Source organism: Onthophagus taurus, chromosome 2, assembly GCF_036711975.1.
Source record: "Onthophagus taurus isolate NC chromosome 2, IU_Otau_3.0, whole genome shotgun sequence".
Taxonomy (NCBI): domain Eukaryota; kingdom Metazoa; phylum Arthropoda; class Insecta; order Coleoptera; family Scarabaeidae; genus Onthophagus; species Onthophagus taurus.
In genome coordinates, this window is record NC_091967.1 from 17899047 (window position 1) to 17918952 (window position 19906).

The following is a 19906-nucleotide window of genomic DNA, read 5'->3' on the forward strand; positions in this document are numbered from 1 at the left end:
ATATAATATAGAAATATAGAGGTAATGGATTGTGATAATTATTTTTTATAATTAATTTTTTGTTATAAAATTAATATGTTATCTAGACAGTAACAATGTGGTTTCCTTTATTAATAAAATATATTTCATAAAATTAAAAACCTAATTCATTTAAAATAACCGATTTGTTCTGGCAATAATCTTAAAGTTCATTTCAACCGGGAAGTAATCGTTGGTCAAGTGAAACAAATTATAAATTAGAACGAAACGGGAAGTTGTCATTATTTCAACTTTAAAACAAATTTGAAACGGAAACCATTACAATCTCAATTTCTAATTTAGATAATAAGGAGATTATTTAAATTTAAGTTTTACATAACACTTTCACTATGGTTTAACGTTATTTTGTATTTATGTTTTTTGGTAGAACTCTTAAAGCGCGGTACATTCTATTATTTTTTCAAATGAGATCAAATAAGTAAGTTAAAGCGATTAGATTTGGTGATTTTGGTGAATACAAGAATATCTACCGGCGAAACTTGAATGGCGAAAAACACGCTAGCAAACAAAACGTCCACGTATTGCACAGTGTTCTTTGAAATTACCGGCCATAACATTATTTACTAATTTTCTTTTTTAATATTTTGGCAAATGGGGGCCGTTAGGTTATATCGCAATACTCGCTACTCCGCAATAAACACTTTCTATAAACTTCAACACTGGATAAAAATGACAGGTAAAGTTAACACTTATTTTGCATATCAATTTCCAAAAACATTTGATTAATATTGAGAAACGATTGAAAACGTATTGAAAGTTGTAACCTTATGAAATTTCACTATAATTTTATACTGTATGTGTTGTTTATGTAACACTGTAATAGCTTCTTTCAGCATTTATTTATCTTTTTCTGAAACAGATTTTATTTGCAATGTTAAACTTTAATTTCAGCTACAAAAAAAGTCCCACAAGATCCCAGGTTGAAATTTGTTTTTTTATGTAGTTTCAAGCCTCCGTTTCCAAAAAAATACATTGCGCATATTTGCAGATTTTCAATAAAATGGCTAATATACAGAGTGGTGTCTACGGATATTCGACAGTGAATACTGAAAGTTAGTTTTGAAACTATCAATCGTTTATAATTTTTCAGAATAACTATTTTATATGAATTAATATTAGTACTAACTCTATTATTAGATCTAGAACTAAAAGCTTTCGGGCTTAACCGTGCGTCTTTAAAAAAAATAGTCATAATGCGGATATCATGTTACAACCTTCTTCCCAAACAAGCCTGAAGTATTTTTTTTAGTTAAAAAATAACCTATCCAACACACAGTAATAAAAAAGAAAATCAATAACGCGTTAAAACGCAAAACCAGATACCTATTTCACAAAAATTATTATCAAGAAATGAACCTAAAATAATACTTCAAAATACAGGTGGTTCAGTTTTTAATCGGGAAACTTTACTAGGATGTAGTACTTGCCAAAACAATACAAGTTTTTTATATAAACATAGGGTCGCGCAATTTTTTATTTCGGCTCTAAGTAAACCATAGGATTTGAAATTTTGTACGTATTTGCTACTGGTTATTATACCTTATTTTCAAGCATACCTTGAGCTTCCCTAGCGCCCTCTAAGGGGATGAAATTCACAACCCCTTTGATTTTTTTATAAGAACTTTTTAGTATTCCATCGCCATAGAATACTAACATAAGAAAATATGAGTTTTAAAGTCCATTCTTTAGTGCTACTTTTTGTCTCTTTAATTTTTTCCTTAAAGTTAATAGTTTTCGCCTAAAAGAATAAAATATCGCGCCATGTACTGCTATGTGTCGTCATGTTTAACTAAAATTGTTCTAAAAGTTGGCTTTGAGTTTCATTTACGTTGAATCCTCATAATTGTTGATGATTATTAATAATTTTTGATTGTTATTAAGCAAGAGTAGCAATTTTTTAATATTATTTATTATTGTTTAAAACAACGTAATTTGTTCACACAGACATTTACGTTATTTATGATTTTTGAAACTTGTGTTATTTTGTCAGTATTAGATCCTAGTAAGAGCACAACTTTCATAGGGTTATTAGATTATATAATCAATTATATAATTGGTATTATATGCCTGTGGAAGTACATAAAATTCTTGTGCATGGCCACTTAATAAAATCATTAAGTATCCCGATTGGCCTGCTTCCAGAAGATGCGCAAGAAACTAGGAATAAAGACCTTAGAAAGTATAGAGAGTGGACGAGAAAAATGTCCAGAATACACAATAATAGAGACATTTTAAACAGGCTAATAATATATATATATATATATATATATATATAATATATATATAAATTAACTTTGTTTACATTCGCTATAACTAAAGAACGGTTTGACCGATTTTAATGTTATATACCTCAAAGGAAAGCTTGCGTCTGATTGAATGTAGAAGTTATAAATGTTAAATTAACAAGGCGTATACACTCATAACATTTTAGTACATGAAACTAAGTGCATTTTCTCGAAACATCCGTTTTACATCTGGTGAACACGATTCTTAAAAAACTACTCATTCGATTGACTTGAAATTTGAAATGCACTTTGAAATAGCATCTTTCTATTATATGATCTACAGAGAAACTGTTACGATATATACATATGTATCTTTTTGCAATAAACTTATCGATGTCAAGAACAAAATCGATTATCTTAATTTGACTAGGCGTCATTTTGCCAATCAAGCTTTTTTTGCTTAGTTCTAGTTCAAACGATAATCACAAATATATAGAAAAGAATATCATTTGATTTTTGAGTTTCAGATCATTTCAAGGATAGATATAGTGTCAACCAGCAACTTAGACAATCCACGCACCAACTTGGTTGAGGGACAATGTAAAGATTATTATATCATGAAAATATATACAAAAGATTAAATTGAAATACCACATAATTTGGCAGCAAAAAATTCCCAAAGAAATCATTTTATTTGATACAAAAAAAGAGACTCCCCCTTAAATGCTTGAATTAGATTATCCTAGTATTATTTGGAGAGGTTTACACTCAATTTCAAATTATTTTATGTTCTGACAATGTTAATAATTAAAGCTTTATAATTTTTCAAGCACAAAACGCAAAAATTTATTGAATGGTACCATTTTTCAATCACAAATCCAATGAGTAGCGTGCAAACGGTTTTTATCTGGCAACATTACACCGTTCAAATCGCGAATTATCGCGATATGTTTTGGTAAATTAATAAAATTTAAAACGACTCACCGAATGGACGTTGTTTCCCTTGGATTTTACTTCGAAGCTCAGCTAGAAAGAAAAGATAAATTAATTTATTGTGACAAAAAAATGAATTAATACGATACCTTTTAACATCCATAAAATAGCAATCCGATGATCTCAACTATATCACATCACTAATATCACCTAACACTTGGTATAAATATAGCACGTATTTATCACATAATTCAAGTAATAAGTTTTATTATTCAAAACTACTTTATCACCCTTGGAAGCCCGCATATCAACTAAAATGCGTTATTAGCGAATCAACTTCCAAACATCCCCTCCTTAATTTATTGTGTGAAGAAGGAATACTGGAGGTGAATAAACAAAAAATGTAAAGACGACCGGGCGAAGCGGTTTTAAATCGTTTTTTTGGTTTCAAAACTCAACCTTTCAATCAAAAAATTACCCGTTTTCTCGAAATATTTCAAATAAAACTTACGTCATTTTACTAAAATAAAACGCACTAATCGAATTTCAATGTTTAGCACTTTCCGTACCCTTAACCCGGTACATCTAAAATTATAAAATTTGAAAAAAAAGAGACTAGAAAAGTAAGAACAATAATAAATTATATTAAAGGTAGAAATACTAAAACCAAAAATTAAAAAAAGATTTTCTGTTTTAGTACAAATACATTTTAAATCAGTCTATTACTTTGTTCGTTTGCTTACATACTTTATTATGATTAGCAGAATGTTTCAAACATTTTCACATTAGTTTGTGATCTACTATCCGTGCAAAAAGTCAAGGCCCCTTACTTTAGAGATCGATGTCTTCGCATCCTTCGATAAAAAAAATTGCGACAAAGTTTGCTGACAACATTTCTACGTAGCATATGTTAATTTGAAAATGTTCGGATTCACGGTTTTCTTTTTATCACGAGTTAAATGAAAAAAGTACCCGATTTTTGAGAACTTTGTCTACTTTGCGATTTTTTTTTCTCCAAAACTATTTGACAAAAAAATTTCAAATTTGATTCGGCTTTCAAATGAGACATTGTTTATCAAAATCGGTTCAGTGGTTTTCTTGTTATAATCAAAATACTATACATGTAAAATCCTATCTAATTGGGGGCTAGAAAAATGGGGGCTAACTTCGCATACGTATTAAATCAAATTATTACAATAAACATTTAAGAGTATATTTTTATTCATTTGGCACCTTGTTACTACCTAATCATTATGCGTTTACATATAAGTGCTTATTAAAATGGACGTAATAATTTTTTGATCAGATTCTTTAATCTATTAATTGATTTTTAATTTTGTTTAATCAACTTGAAAATGTGCTTAGCAAGTGTTTTTAATGTTTATTATTTTAACTACTTGTTAGTATTTACGTACTTTGCAGAAAAATTTTTTTTTTCGAAAGCTTAACACAGTTAAGCTAATAAAACAACGCAAACTTTTAAGCCAACAATAAGACTATCTGACGTAGTTGTGTTTAACGTAGGTCAATATTTTTTATAGGGTATTTACTCAAATTTAAAATATCAGCTCTAAAATTGGGTATTGATCATTTCGGTCAGATTAAACACTTGGAAGTCGCTTAGAGCCACGTTGTGTCGTTCGCACTCGTCCAAAGTTTGAGAAATTGGCTCTAAATATCTTAGTTCTCAACCCCAAAGTACAATATTAAAAGAATTGGTAAAAAATTCTTTGATTATGCTTGTGATTTATAAATGAATTAGATTACGATTGTGGGGGCTCACCCTTATGGCACGCAAACCAAGAATTTATATTAAATTAAAAATATTATCAATGTTATAAAATTATTTTATCTACGACTGCTTGGATAAGTCATCATTACCGCACTCATTTGAGGTGATTTGAGTTACGTAATGAAGTTCATTACCGCACTGGTTTCATTACGTAACGCATTTTTAGCCTAATCTGAACAGACTCAATTTATTGAAACGAGCAACAATACAAAAGAAAAAGTGCTATCTACTTACAGAGAAACAATACTATTTATTATAAACATTAATTGTTATGTTTTTACATTTCGAAATACTTATTCCAGATGAGTAAACATGTTGTTGAAACTGACAATTCAAAATTGTCAACAATCATTTCAAAATATTTTTATATGTAAATGTCAAATAGACTTTTTAAAGAAATTGATTTTTTTAGTAATTTTTAGCAGTCATAGATAAAATGCTGTATATCACACGTGGGCTAGAGCATAATTACAGTACTCGTGTGATTACACGACTCGGTCTACGACCTCGTCGTGCAATTCTTCACACTCGTATAGTAATTATGTTTCTAGCCCACTTGTAATATAAATAACTATTAAATTATTAATTTTTGAAGTAGCGTTGTTCTTTAATCAAAAAGTAACCCACACTACAACAATATTGTAACCTCTATAGTTTTAAACAATACTGTTTGAAACATTTCAATACAATCGTTACATAGTAACACACAAAACCAATTCGTCAAGTTGCATATTGGTCAATGCACAAGTTCCGATCGATATGATCTGGAACCGTTCCCATGGAAACAGGCGCACCCTTCTAGCATCCTCAGCTCTTCCCCCGTTTTAGGGACAGTACCTGAAAAGCTATGGCAACAGCAATGTGGCGATTAGTGTTGTTTTTCGGTGCGATATCAACTGTTTTAGTGAATGCAGTTTCAAAACCAACCGTTTTTAATATTGGAGGAGTATTAAGTAGTAATGAGAGTATAGCATATTTCCAGGAGACCATTCAGGTAGATAGATTAGAATTTTGTAATAAGTTCAAGGTGAAATGTATTTTTGTTGTTTTAATTCAGGTTCTAAACTTTGCCAGTCAAATTGTTCCAAAAGGAGTTACATATTATCACAAAGCTATTTTGATAAATCCTAATCCAATTAAAACTGCTTTAAATGTTTGTAAAGATTTAATTTCTAGTAGGGTGGGTTTTAAATAAATTCAAAAATTTTGTGGTTTATTCGATAGTAATCTTTTAGGTGTATGCAGTGGTTGTTTCTCATCCAACAACTGGTGATTTATCACCAGCTGCCGTGTCATATACTTGTGGGTTTTATCACATCCCAGTTATTGGAATATCATCAAGAGATTCAGCATTTTCAGACAAAGTATTAATACAAAAATCATCCAAACAATTTTTTTAATATTATTTTTTAGAACATCCACGTTTCATTTTTACGCACTGTACCACCATATTCCCACCAAGCCGATGTTTGGGTTGAATTATTAAAACGTTTCAACTACAAAAAAGTGATCTTCATCCATAGTTCAGACACAGATGGTAGAGCACTTTTGGGAAGATTCCAAACGACTTCGCAAACTTTAGAAGATGACATCGAAATTAAAGTTCAAGTACATTCTCAAAACAACCCATAATAATCTTTATTAACGTCTCATTAAAATTTGAACAGGTTGAAAATGTTCTTGAATTCGAACCGGGCTTAGAAAGTTTCACCGAGCAACTCCTAGAAATGAAAAGCGCACAAGCTAGAGTATACTTAATGTATGCGAGTAAAACAGACGCCCAAATTATTTTTAGGGATGCAACATGGCTGAATATGACCGATTTTGGATATGCCTGGATTGTAACCGAACAAGCTTTACAAGCGAATAATGTCCCAGTAGGTATATTAGGATTGAAATTGGTCAATGCGACTACAGAGAAAGCACACATCAAAGACAGCATGTAATAAAATCCAACGATTTCATAAATAAAATGTAAGTTTTGGTGTAGTCATATTTTAGCATCAGCCTTGAAAGATATGAACCAAACCAAAGAAATAACGGAAGCACCAAAAGATTGTGACAATTCAGAATCTCCTTGGGAAACAGGAATCTCTTTATTCGACTTTATCAAAAAACAAGTTTTACTTGGTGAAACTGGAAAAGTTGCTTTTGATGATCAGGGTGATAGAATTAACGCAGAGTATGCAATAGTAAATATTCAAAAAAATAGGAGGGAGATCACAGTAGGAAATTACGTTTTTAATAAGGTTGGTACATTCCATATTATATGTCATTTATATAATTTATAGTTTAGGAGAAAAATCGGATGCAATTACTGGTTGATGAAAAAAATATTACATGGCCTGGTGGTCAATACATAAAACCAGAAGGTTTTATGATACCAACACATTTAACAGTCCTCACAATAGAAGAAAAACCGTTTGTATACACCAGAAAGTTAAGCGAAGATCAAGATAAATGTCACCCGGATGAAATACTTTGTCCACATTTTAACGCAACTGAAGATGGTTAATTACATAGTGTTGTAATTAAATGAATGCTAAAATTTTTTTTTATAGAATCAGCCCGATATTGCTGCAAAGGTTTTTGCATGGACCTTCTTAAAAATCTTGCCGCCAAAATTAATTTTACATACAGCTTAGCTTTATCACCTGATGGCCAATTCGGAAACTTCTTAATCAAAAATAATTCCACCAAAAAAGAATGGTCCGGATTGATAGGGGAATTAGTTAGCGAGCGAGCTGATATGATAGTGGCCCCGTTAACTATAAATCCAGAAAGAGCAGAATACATAGAATTTAGCAAACCTTTCAAATATCAAGGAATCACCATTTTGGAGAAAAAACCATCTCGGTCATCAACATTAGTATCATTTTTGCAACCTTTCAGTAACACTTTATGGATTTTAGTGATGGTCTCCGTACACGTGGTTGCGTTAGTTTTATATCTTCTCGATAGGTTTTCACCATTTGGAAGATTCAAACTCGCTAATACCGATGGAACTGAAGAAGATGCTTTGAATTTATCCAGTGCAATTTGGTTTGCTTGGGGGGTACTTCTTAATAGTGGTATTGGGGAAGGGACTCCGAGGAGTTTTTCTGCTAGAGTCTTGGGAATGGTTTGGGCTGGATTTGCTATGATTATTGTAGCATCGTACACTGCTAATTTAGCAGCTTTTCTTGTATTGGAAAGACCAAAAACTAAATTAACTGGAATCAATGATGCCAGGGTAAGAATTGTTTTATGGATTAATCCTTTATAAAATTTTTGTTATAGTTAAGGAACACAATGGAAAATTTAACTTGTGCAACCGTCAAAGGTTCCGCTGTTGACATGTATTTTCGAAGACAAGTTGAATTGTCAAATATGTACAGAACCATGGAAGCTAATAATTACGATACAGCCGAGGATGCAATAAGAGACGTGAAAATTGGGTAAATCCATGAATTCTTGGAATATTAAATTCTTTATAATTTCTTTTTAGGAAGTTGATGGCTTTTATTTGGGATAGCTCAAGATTGGAATACGAAGCTGCCCAAGATTGCGAATTGGTGACTGCAGGAGAACTTTTTGGAAGGTCAGGTTATGGAATTGGGTTACAAAAAGGATCTCCATGGGCTGATGATGTTACTTTAGCTATTTTAGATTTTCACGAAAGTATATTCTAACAATAAACATCTAATTTAATTACTATTATGTTAATAATTTAGGCGGTTTTATGGAAGATCTAGATAACAAATGGATTTTATTAGGCAACATTCAACAATGTGAACAATTCGAGAAAACACCCAATACTTTAGGCTTAAAGAACATGGCTGGTGTTTTTATATTAGTCGCTGCTGGTATCGTGGGCGGTATCGGTTTAATCGTAATTGAAATGGCTTATAAGAAGCATCAAATAAAGAAGCAGAAAAGAATGGAATTAGCTAGACACGCAGCTGATAAATGGAGAGGAGCTGTGGAGGTAAAATAAGATTTTATATACGATTTTGTTGCTCCATGTAAGATTTTCTGCTTTAGAAACGGAAAACATTACGTCAATCAATCGCAACTCAACGACGCATTAAATCGAATGGAGTTAATGACCCAATTTCCATATCTTTAGCGGTTGATAAATATCAACGTAATATTTTACCAGAAAGAGGATGGCCAGGAGATTCTGATATCAGACAGAGGAGAATTGAAGATATCGGAGGAGTACAACCTGTTCCAAGATATTTACCAGCGTACACCCCCGATGTTTCACATCTTATCGTTTAAAGTTTACTTAAAATCGAAAATATACAACTCTATAATTAATTGTTAGATTGTACCCAATATTAAATAAAATTGCAATGAAATATTAATGTAATAACATGTTAATTGTTATAGAATGTATTAGAGAGATATTTAAATAAATAATTAAATATGAAAAGAACAACAATAATAAATGTTAAAATAAACAAGTACAGAATTTTATTGAGAACCGAGTGCATATGTACTTATTATAAGACCAGTACAACAGTACTTAATGTTACTGAACTTTGACATAGCCACAACATTGATAACAATTTAAATTTAAAAATTAGGCTGTAATATAATTCTTAATTATTTATTATTACTGAATGAAACAATGCAGTTTTTTTACAAATAAAATGCAAAAATAATCAGCTTTATAATTAAAACGACATATTTATAATTACTGAAAACGCATCTACTGAAATGAGTTTATATTTTTCCTGACATTGTTGTGGCACTTTGCCCTGGGACGAGATAAATTTGAAATGTAAATAAATAGGTTTGATTAAAGACTTAGTAAACCAGTTGAATTTATGATTTTATATTGAATGGATCGATTTAAATTAAGTTTAGTAGCATTTAAAGTTATTTTTCCTAAACATGAGCACAAAATCCCAAAATAAATCGTATGTTTCATTTATATCAATAACTAAAAAAAATTTTAACTATTTAATGTATTTTAGAAAACACAAATTAAAAAGCAAAGTTTTTGTTGAAAGAAAATCCCTTCTCACCGAATTATTAGAAACAAAAAATTTCTTAACGGTGAAATGCTTATTATATGCAGTTTTGTTTGGATTTGTTGGAAATGATATTGTTTGTGGATTAATATTTCGCAAAGAGTAAGTAATTATTATTTATAAATTATTTATAAGCTACTTTATTTCATTGTAGAGTAAATTATGGTTTAAGATTGGTTAAAATTGGATTTAGAAACTTTGAATGGGTTATATTAATGTGGATGTCATTGTTCGCTTTGAGTATATTAGTATTTTATTTGTTCCAATTATGGACGTGGTTAAAAATGAAACATACCATCTCAAAATTTGGAATAAAATTATGGGATTATATTTTTCTCCTGCTCTTCTTATCCTACTATTCTACCATATTTATCGTCCTACCTTTACTTACTAAACATTATAATCTAGGTGTTGTATCCAACAGTGTCATTCTTATGGAAGCGGTAGTTTAGAAATTAAATTTAATAAGATCGTCAAAATATATATATTTTTTTAGGTCAGAATTTTAATGAAAACACATTCATTTATACGACATAACGCTCCATTAGTTAATAACTACAAACCACACAGCGATCAAGATTTCCCTGCACCAACATTAAACCAGTATCTGTATTTTTTCTTTGCACCCACAATGCTTTATAGATCAGAATATCCACGACGAAATGATGTTAACAAAACATATGCTTTTCAATGTTTCCTCGAAGTAATTCTTATTATTTGGTTACAAAGTTACGTTATGGATGTATTTTTTATAAAAAGATTTGAAAATATTGACGTGCTAAAAATGCCTTGGTCAGATGTTTTTATCGCAATAATGCACAGTACTGTTGGTGCTTTTCTTATAATGACTACGGTATTTTATTTATTACTAGATAGATGGTTAAATGGATGGTCTGAAATTTTGCGATTTGCCGATAGAAGATTTTATGAGGTAAAATATTAGTTTTATTATTTTTTATAATTAATAATAAAAAACCACATAGTCTGAATAACATGCTTAAAAAGTCATTAATGATTATTTAGAGATTAAATTAGGGATTGCCGTCTTCTTTAAATCTTTACTTTATGGCCACCATTAAAACATCATAGCAATAATTAAAGAATGAGAGACTCATTGACCGTCACTTATTTCACACCACATTGCCACGTTTTGGCTGTGTAGCCTCTACACAGCCAAAACGTGTAATCCGTGTAAGTCGTGTAGTCCGTGTAGTCCGTGTAATTTTCGCAAATTATCAGGGGAGCAATTACGACAATATGACAAAACCATTCAAGTGAATGCTTAGTCTTTTCATATGACAACATCGCCACTGCATCTACATCCTATACAATTTACTGCACATGAATTGCTCACGTTGATGGAAATCTGTGAGGAATTATGGTGCATTTTCCTGCATCACATACATCTTGAAACTTTACATTCTTTAGAGTGTTGCTTCATACATACTTTCTAGCTGGTGATAGATGATGCATTAAGAAACAGTCCCCCAATAACAGAAATTCTGACAAATGCCCGCCGCATTGTGACATATTTCAATCACTCGGGATATACAAAACTTGAAAGTATTGAATCTGAACATGGATTGCCTAACTGATTCAAGATATTCAAACTAGTGGGAAGTCAACATATTACCTACTGGAGCGTCTTCTTCAACAAATAAGAGCTATTTCAGTGTATATCTCAGAGTCAAACAGCGTGAATTTTGAAAATTTAACCAGCGTCCAGTGGGAGATTATTGAACAACTGTTAAAGCTCTTAAAACCTTTCGAAGAGATAACAAAAATAACGATTTCCACATATGCACCTATATCAGATGTGATACCTAGAACAGTTTCATTAACTAGATACCTAATGAAAGATGAACACGTTGATTATTTTAGAAAGACGTTAATAGAAAATATGCAAGCCCGTTTTAACTTAGAGGATTGGTGCTTTAACAAGACGTATTACTTGTCAACATTTGTAGATCTTCGCTACAAGAACTTTTTCCTTGACGCTGCCCAAGCTGAACGGATCCTTAAAGTTGCGCTCAGAGGTCTTACAATTAGGCTTTCTTTAGACGACGAAAATGATGATTCGGATCCAGAAATGACCTCGTTTAGGCAATAAAAGTGGGAATGTCGACTCACAACTCATAAACTATTTTGGGCATAGTATTATAATATATTAATGTCGGTTCTGGACCGTTAAGTTAAACAATCCCCCTAATCCCCCTGTTCATGCGCATGCGCAGGAAGTGACGTCATAGCGCGGGAAATTTGAAATTCCAAATTCATGAGGCGCCATCTGGTGGTGTGTACCTGTGAGGAGTATCATGACTTCATGATTCCCATGAGTTCCACTCATGATCACCTCCACGACTTTTCCATTTGGTCGGTTTGACTGCATGTCAAAATGTCATGTGTGTATGCGCTTTCGTTTTGTGTTTATCAACAGCGATATATAGGACTACATAGGACTGAAAGACAACATGCAATTACGCCGCGTTGAACGACTCAATAAACTATTGTGCACCGTCAGCTTTCTGCCATCAGATGATCATTCAAAACTAGCTCAAGATCGATTGGACGAGATCGTCATCCTTTCGTTTCCAGAAATTACGTTCTTTTATTTTGGTCATATTATCCGTAATATTTAGAAAGGAGGACCTAAACCATGTACCCTCTCCACCTTATGTTAAAGAAACTTCCAAAGCTTGGATCTATGCCTATTCGATACAGTCTACAGTCACAGTATAATTAGGCGGCATCTGATAAGAAGCACCATAACCAGCACCTTAATGCTGGTCATAATTATCTGATGCATAATTCATGCACATATTTGCAATTCCCGTATTTTCGCTTTACAATCTTCTTTTTACACTCTGCTAATACGAATTTTTTCTAGTTTCGAAGACATATAAGATATTATTTTTTTCTGAAAAACATTAGGCATTGCGGAGTACACATAAATAATTTATTATAGAGTAATTATTGTTAAAATTAAATGAAAACATTTTTTTACAAGCACGGTTAATTCGAATCCTGGTTAATTGGTCCACGGATAATCGACACTTTACTGTATTAATAAATAAATAAGAAAAATATTTCTTTGCAACATCCATTACAATTCATTCATTAAAATGACTGACTCTGTTGATTTTTCTTTCAGGATTGGTGGACAAGCACAAATTATTCTTTTTATTTAAGAACATGGAACACAGTCGTTCAAGATTGGTTATTTGAATACGTTTACAAAGAGTTTTATGAAATAATTATTCCTAAAAATAAAAGGCTAGCGAAGATCATGGTATTTCTTGTATCTGCTGTAGTACACGAATACGTTTTAATTTTTATGTTGGACGAATTTTTTCCGTTGTTATTCATAAACTTTTTTGGATTAGGTCAATTTTTAACCAGTTACTACATCGACAGCAAACATCCTTTCTTTAATATGGGAATGTTGTACAGTTTATCTTTTGGAAATAGTATACAACTTTGTTTGTACACAATGGAATTTTACACACGACAATATTGTCAGGATACCAGTTCATGGTCTTATTTTAAACCTAGAATATTTAATCATGAGTGTTTCAATAATACGTTATAATGTAATTTTTTAAATAGTTAAACATTTATAATAAATATTTCCAAATATTCATCGATGAATTATTTTCGTTATCAACCTTCATAGAACTATGAGTAAGTTCATTGATAGTGAAGACATTGTGAGTTCGCGCGTACTTTTGTTATGAGCGTTTAGTACACAAGCACTTTAATAGTCTATCGACAACCTTGAAGAGATACACTATAAAGTTGACAGTTTTATATATAGTTAGTTCGATTACAACTTACTATTATTTATAAATGGTATCTTTAATGGTGTTACAAGAAAAACGTGTTATTGTAAAATACATTACGTGGGAGGGGATTTGAGAACCCCAACCAGTTTAAGAATTAGAATCATTTGGATATTTCCTGAGTGTGTGTTCGATTTATTAAAATTTTTCTGTGAAATGACTCAAAATAGTAATTGCGAGGAAGTTATTAAACCCAACAGGTAAACATTTTTAGTTTAATAATAAAGTTGTGATTATTTATGATTAATTTTATTAAAATACAGTGTTCGTCAACTTCATCTTAAACAATTTAAAGAGAGAAAATCAGTATTTACCGAACTTTCAAAAACGAAACATTTCTTAACAGTTAAGCATTTATTTTATTGTATATTGTTTGGATTATTATTAAAAGATGTAGCTTTTAATTTTATTTTAAACAAAAAGTAAGTATTAAGGTGAGAAACACGTGGGGAGTCAAATAAATAACAGGTTTTTTAGGGTGGATTATGGTCTCCGATCCATAATGTTTGGCTACGCCAAGTTTCACATTTTCCTAATACTTTGGTATTTAATTTTTACGTTAAATGTATTAACATTTACGTTTTATAATTTATGGGTAACCATAAGAAAGAAATGTTTAATAAGATCCCTAAATACTTTATGGGTTGATTGTATATTTTTTTGTTTGTTAATTGGTTATTATATCGGATCACTTTATGGTGTACCTGTTTTAATAAGAATATTTAATTTACCAATATTATCAGCAGGTTCTTTGTTAACGGAACAGGTAGGTTTTTCGATTTTATTAAAAAGCGAATTAATTAATTAATATTTATAGGTGAGATTAATAATGAAATCGTATTCATTTATACGAAGGAACGTCCCGGAAGTTTTAAATTATAAACCACATCGTGATAAAAAAATTTTCCAACCAAAGTTTTCCCATTATATATATTTTTTGTTTGTACCCACCTTAATTTATCGTCATAAATATCCTCGGTAATAAAAGCTATTTTCTGTATGCCTATATAACATGAATTCCAATTGTTTTTTTAATTTTATAGCACAAAAAGTATCAACTGGAATACTGCAATACACTGTTTCCTCGAAGTGATCGTTTGTATTTGGTTACAAAGTTATACAATGGATTATTTCTTTGTAAAAAAATTTGAAACAATAGGAATCATCAAACATGATTGGAGTTACGTAATTATAGTAATACTAGAAGGTGCAATTGGCGGATTTCTATTAGTTGTGTTACTTTGTTATCAACTTCTCCATAATTGGATGAATGGCTTCGCAGAAATTTTAAAATTTGGCGATAGAAAATTTTACGACGATTGGTGGACTGCAACGAATTTCCAAACTTTTTTTCGAAAATGGAATATAATCGTCCAAGATTGGTTATACGAATATATTTATAAAGATTTCTCAGAAAAAGTCACCGTCAACAACAAAGTTATCCCGAAAATTATGGTTTTTTTAGTCTCAGCTATCGTACACGAATACATTTTAACCGTTATTACGCAACAGTTTTTCCCATTTCTTTTCGTTAATTTTTTTATATTCGGCATGATATTTTCGTTTTTGAATACAAAACATATTGTTTATAACATATTATTTTTGTATGGTCTTTCGTTTGGTTTTAGTTTAAATGTAAGCTTTTATACAATGGAATCATTTGCACGAAAAAATTGTCACGTTGAATATAATACGACATCACAATTTTTACCTAGAATATTTTCTAGTCAATGTATAAACGCATTACAATGAAATAACTATTAAATTACGTTTAGAATTTATAAAGAATTTATTTCAGCAATTACATAAACAGTTTATTTTCTGAATGTTCATGTTTTCTTAACGCTTTAAAATACAATTTTAGAGGTTTGTAATTAGTTTTATGAAACTAAAAATATAAATGAAAAAGTGTAAAATAAATCTTTTTGTCAATTTTGTCGATGCGATAGCCGATATCTAAAATTATTTAATTCCAAGGATATTTTATAATGAATGTGAACATTACCTATAAATAAATATTTGCATTAAATATTTTTGCGATACCACTTAACATATTCAATATTACTTCATCATTGCTTGCAACAACAATCTGTTTATCAGATTTTCAATTTATTTATTTTTATTCATCAATTTCTCATGTTTTGACTAACAAATATTTTTGTGGATTATTTAATAATAAATATATAGTCTTTCATATTCGCTAGATTTAAACTTTTTCTCTTTTCTTAGAGAATTCTTTGAAACCATAAAAAGTAGAAAAAAAACGATTTTATGCAAATGTCAAACATTCAGTAGTTATCAACAAAAGAAGGGAAAGGTTGCCTAATAGAGATAAAAATGAAGTAGCTGAAGCTGATCCAAGCAAGGAAACTAGTTTCTTAAATTGAATCACTTACTTTTTTATGAGCAATTATAACAAATACAAATTTTGGCCTTCACAGTAATACCTGCACTCAGTATGTACCAAAGTGTGACAGTTTAATATGTTTTCTTGCTTGGTTTCTTCACACAAAAGTAGATGGCGTTATATGATTCAGGTACCTTACTTATTTGCTCAAGTCAACAGAACACCTATTACGGCTATTACTTAGTACTTTGTTCTGGAATCTTTCAATCAGACTTGCATTTGTCTTACAGGTACAACCCTACAATTGGATTCCGTATGGCCATTTTGTTTTAATACTTGCTTGTATAGCAACTTGTTACTTAGTGATAGCGTTGATTTTCTGCCAATAAGCCAATATAGGTGTCTAAAATCTTTAATATGTATCTTTAATTGCGCTTTTAAGGCCCACTTTTACCACCTCTTGATAAATTTATCCGATAGATAAATCCAGCTCTAAGCCAATGAGAGCGCTTAAAACCGCCGTAACCATGGCAACTATCCTCTAGATAGTTTATCAAGAGTATGGTAAAAGTGGGCCTAAGTAATTTATAAATGTCATCATATTGTTTGACATTATAAATTAATATTGGTGGGGGTAGTAATACCTTTGTTTTGTTTTTTACACCAGATTCTAGGGGTTGCTTTTCAATTTTTGCTTTCAATTTCCGAAGACAGTTTAGATGGCGAGGTTTCAGTTTTACGTGTTTTGTTTCTTTTAGCTTGTTTTATTATCTAGTCAGTCTCCAAAGCTAACTCATCTTCGTCTGTGGTACACCATTTTGGTGGTTACTAGAGGTCCTATGATATGACGCCATAGACAGATATTCCTGCCAAGAGAGTTACTTTTTTTGTAAATTTGCGCTCAACCTCACAATATTGACGTGGATATAAATCATTCTAGTAGTGCATAGTTTATACTTGTTATTCTTAATCCAAGTAAAATGTGTGTTCGTCACTGAAGCAGATGAAATTTATAGTTATGATGGATTATATTCAATTATATTGGTTATTTAGTTACAAAATTCTATTCTTCTATTAGGATCTTTATCTATAAGTTGATGAACCTTTTGAATAGCTAAATAATTTCTTGAAGAAATTTGTTTTTACACTTTAACAATAGATAGATATAATATATAAATTACCACAAAAAAATAGAATGGTTTTATCTTCCTGTTTCAATTCCATCATCACAAATACCATTTCTATCTTTTGTTCGTTTCTCAATAGTAAAACACATTTTATCACGATAACTCATTTTCTTCTGCGTTTTGTGGTTAAGGCGTAAAAGGTAATTACAACCGTATTACTTCATCGAAATCGTTTCAAATCTTTCAACTACGTTGTTGAAAATTACAACTTTATAATTAATTAATAATTATAAACCAACCTTATAATATAAACAAATATAAAGACCATGTAAGGATCTAATTAATATAAATAGCAATATTTATCTACATCTATATAACAATAATCATCTATGGTAAACAACACCAAATCTGTATCCAATTATAGAGCGCACTGTTTGCATGTGTTATTCTTTAATAAAAACTACCTTAAACTAACACCGATTACTCAATAATTTGTGAAAATAGTTCCAGTTGGTCCTCGTATATATTTACGAAAAGTTAACAACAATAAATGGTATAAAATATCAAAAGCCTTGCAAAAATCAACAAATATTACCATGACTGTTGCCCTTTCACCAACACCATTATATATACTAGCAAATATTTTAACAAAAATAGATATAACTGTGATTTTACGATAATTTACCCTCTAATTTAGACGTTTTTCTAAACACTAAATAATTTCAACTATCAAGTAATTAAACGTGTATAATTAAACAGTGAACTTCAATTAAAGTGTTTAATTCTATATAAATACACTTGCTTTCCAGATATACGGTTAGTGTTTTGATATATAGTTAAACGTCATGACGAATCGTAAAAATAACACTGCAATTCGTACAAAGAAGTCTACTATGTAAGCGATTAAATTGCGATTAATTAACGAATCGTTTTTAATGTTTGCGTTTTAGTGAAGGAAAAGTATTTGAATTACGGGAATCACCTTTAACACAACTTTCACACAGTGCACATTTTGCTACAATCAAAAACGTTTTCTACGCAACATTATTGGGGTTTATTGTTAGAGATGTTATTTATAGTTTTGTTTTAAATCAAAAGTAAGATTTATTTATAAATATAAAGTTTAGTCTGTAAATTAAATTCATTAATTATTTATAGGGTTACTTACGGTTTAGATGCAATTCAACATGGATTTGTTAAACTTCCGACAATGTTAATGATTTGGTGTATTTTGTTTGGATTAAACTTATTGACTTATTTCTCTTTCAAATTATGGAGTAATTTAAGAATGCAATTTTCCACTATACATTGCACAAGTTTAAATTGGAGAGTGCTAGCTTTGGATTGTACCTTTTTTGTAACATTTTTCTTGTACTTTATAGGTACTTTATGTCTGCTACCATTTGTTATAAGAAGCGTTACATTCGGGATGGCTGCTGCATCCGCTTTGTGTATGGAACAGGTACGCTAATTTAATTTTGAGAAAAGAAAAAATTGAAATGAAATGATTTTAGATTCGGTTGCTTATGAAATCTTATGCTTTTATACGAGTAAACGTGGCGAGCTTACTGAATCATAAAGAACATAGCGATCAAATATTATTCCGACCTACTTTCGAACATTATTTGTATTTTTCTTTCGCACCAACTCTTATTTATCGGCACGAATATCCGCGGTAAATATTTTAATATTACTTAATTTTGATGAAAATAACCTTGATTTTTTTTAGTACCACAACGATTAATTGGTTGTTTGTAATTAAATGTTTCTTTGACTTTTTTGCTTCCATTTGGATAGCAAGTTACATATTCGAAACATTTTTTCTTTATAGAATACATAATATTGATATAAGTAAAAATTTCTGGAATCAAGTTCTTCAAATTATTATGGATTCAGCATTACCTGGTTTAATTCAACTAGCAATGCTTTCCTTTATTTTCTTACATTGTTGGTTAAACGCTTTTGCAGAAATGTTACGATTTGGTGATAGACAATTCTACACAGTCAGTAATATATATTATCAATTAGAACTGAATATGAGTATCATTAATTTTATAGGATTGGTGGACCATAACAAACTTTACAGCGTACTTTCGAAAATGGAACGTAATTATTGGGGATTGGCTCCACGAATACGTCTACAAAGATTTCCGCGAAAACATAACGCCAAATTCAAAAAGTATATCACGTATCATGGTTTTCTTAATATCAGCCGTTTTTCATGAATATATCATGACAGTTATTACCCAACATTTTTTTCCTTTAATGTTTGTAATATTATTCCTTACTGGTATAGCACTTCCCTATCTCAACTTTAAACATTCAATCATTAACATTATTTTCCTTTATTGTACCGGAATAGCATGCGGAACACTTTTGATATTTTACACTGTTGAGTTTGTAGTTAACAGAAAGTGTTCGATAACTGAAACTGGTGTGATGAATTATTTGGTTCCTAAGATTTTTAGAAATGAATGTGTAAATTATGTTTAAATAAAACGTGGTTATAAATGTTTTTATTAGTTTGTTTGATGAAGGTGTGCTTTCATAAAAATGTAAGTAAAGAATAAGACAAAAGGCATT

The 19906-nt window shown here is 30.5% G+C and overlaps 4 protein-coding genes across 4 annotated transcripts; all 4 read left to right on the forward strand.

The window, feature by feature from the left end:
* Window positions 1-5795: 5795 nt before the first annotated feature.
* On the forward strand, window positions 5796-9437 carry LOC111414338 (NMDA receptor 1). Its single transcript, XM_023045653.2, has 12 exons — window positions 5796-5983; window positions 6047-6169; window positions 6225-6353; window positions 6403-6597; window positions 6657-6931; window positions 6980-7238; window positions 7286-7499; window positions 7551-8221; window positions 8269-8426; window positions 8477-8649; window positions 8703-8956; window positions 9013-9437. Exons 1-12 carry the CDS (start codon window positions 5837-5839, stop codon window positions 9250-9252), a joined length of 2838 nt encoding a protein of 945 aa, XP_022901421.1. The 5' UTR covers window positions 5796-5836; the 3' UTR covers window positions 9253-9437.
* Window positions 9438-9798: 361 nt separating this feature from the next.
* Window positions 9799-13650, forward strand: LOC111414424 (sterol O-acyltransferase 1-like). The gene is made up of 5 exons (XM_023045769.2): window positions 9799-9896; window positions 9954-10112; window positions 10165-10453; window positions 10507-10941; window positions 13162-13650. The coding sequence occupies exons 1-5, from the start codon at window positions 9871-9873 to the stop codon at window positions 13597-13599; spliced, it is 1347 nt and encodes a 448-aa protein (XP_022901537.2). The 5' UTR covers window positions 9799-9870; the 3' UTR covers window positions 13600-13650.
* Window positions 13651-13753: 103 nt separating this feature from the next.
* LOC111414328 (sterol O-acyltransferase 1-like) lies at window positions 13754-15899 on the forward strand. Its single transcript, XM_023045642.2, has 5 exons — window positions 13754-14049; window positions 14113-14271; window positions 14327-14615; window positions 14667-14827; window positions 14893-15899. Exons 1-5 carry the CDS (start codon window positions 14006-14008, stop codon window positions 15599-15601), a joined length of 1362 nt encoding a protein of 453 aa, XP_022901410.1. The 5' UTR covers window positions 13754-14005; the 3' UTR covers window positions 15602-15899.
* Window positions 15900-18051: 2152 nt separating this feature from the next.
* Window positions 18052-19838, forward strand: LOC111414346 (sterol O-acyltransferase 1-like). Its single transcript, XM_023045664.2, has 6 exons — window positions 18052-18218; window positions 18274-18420; window positions 18482-18785; window positions 18838-18998; window positions 19053-19326; window positions 19382-19838. Exons 1-6 carry the CDS (start codon window positions 18169-18171, stop codon window positions 19814-19816), a joined length of 1371 nt encoding a protein of 456 aa, XP_022901432.2. The 5' UTR covers window positions 18052-18168; the 3' UTR covers window positions 19817-19838.
* Window positions 19839-19906: the final 68 nt, after the last annotated feature.

Excerpts from the sequence above, each read along its gene's own strand:
- LOC111414338 (XM_023045653.2), top strand. The coding sequence starts at position 5,837 with ATGGCAACAGCAATGTGGCGATTAGTGTTGTTTTTCGGTGCGATATCA. Across the intron at positions 6,354-6,402 it reads ATTCAGCATTTTCAGACAAA|AACATCCACGTTTCATTTTT; the intron begins GTATTAATACAA and ends ATTATTTTTTAG. Across the intron at positions 8,957-9,012 it reads AATGGAGAGGAGCTGTGGAG|AAACGGAAAACATTACGTCA; the intron begins GTAAAATAAGAT and ends TTTCTGCTTTAG.
- LOC111414424 (XM_023045769.2), top strand. The coding sequence starts at position 9,871 with ATGAGCACAAAATCCCAAAATAAATC. Across the intron at positions 10,113-10,164 it reads GGATTAATATTTCGCAAAGA|AGTAAATTATGGTTTAAGAT; the intron begins GTAAGTAATTAT and ends ATTTCATTGTAG. Across the intron at positions 10,942-13,161 it reads CCGATAGAAGATTTTATGAG|GATTGGTGGACAAGCACAAA; the intron begins GTAAAATATTAG and ends TTTTTCTTTCAG.
- LOC111414328 (XM_023045642.2), top strand. The coding sequence starts at position 14,006 with ATGACTCAAAATAGTAATTGCGAGGAAGTTATTAAACCCAACAG. Across the intron at positions 14,050-14,112 it reads GAAGTTATTAAACCCAACAG|TGTTCGTCAACTTCATCTTA; the intron begins GTAAACATTTTT and ends ATTAAAATACAG. Across the intron at positions 14,616-14,666 it reads GTTCTTTGTTAACGGAACAG|GTGAGATTAATAATGAAATC; the intron begins GTAGGTTTTTCG and ends TAATATTTATAG.
- LOC111414346 (XM_023045664.2), top strand. The coding sequence starts at position 18,169 with ATGACGAATCGTAAAAATAACACTGCAATTCGTACAAAGAAGTCTACT. Across the intron at positions 18,999-19,052 it reads TATCGGCACGAATATCCGCG|TACCACAACGATTAATTGGT; the intron begins GTAAATATTTTA and ends GATTTTTTTTAG. Across the intron at positions 19,327-19,381 it reads GTGATAGACAATTCTACACA|GATTGGTGGACCATAACAAA; the intron begins GTCAGTAATATA and ends TTAATTTTATAG.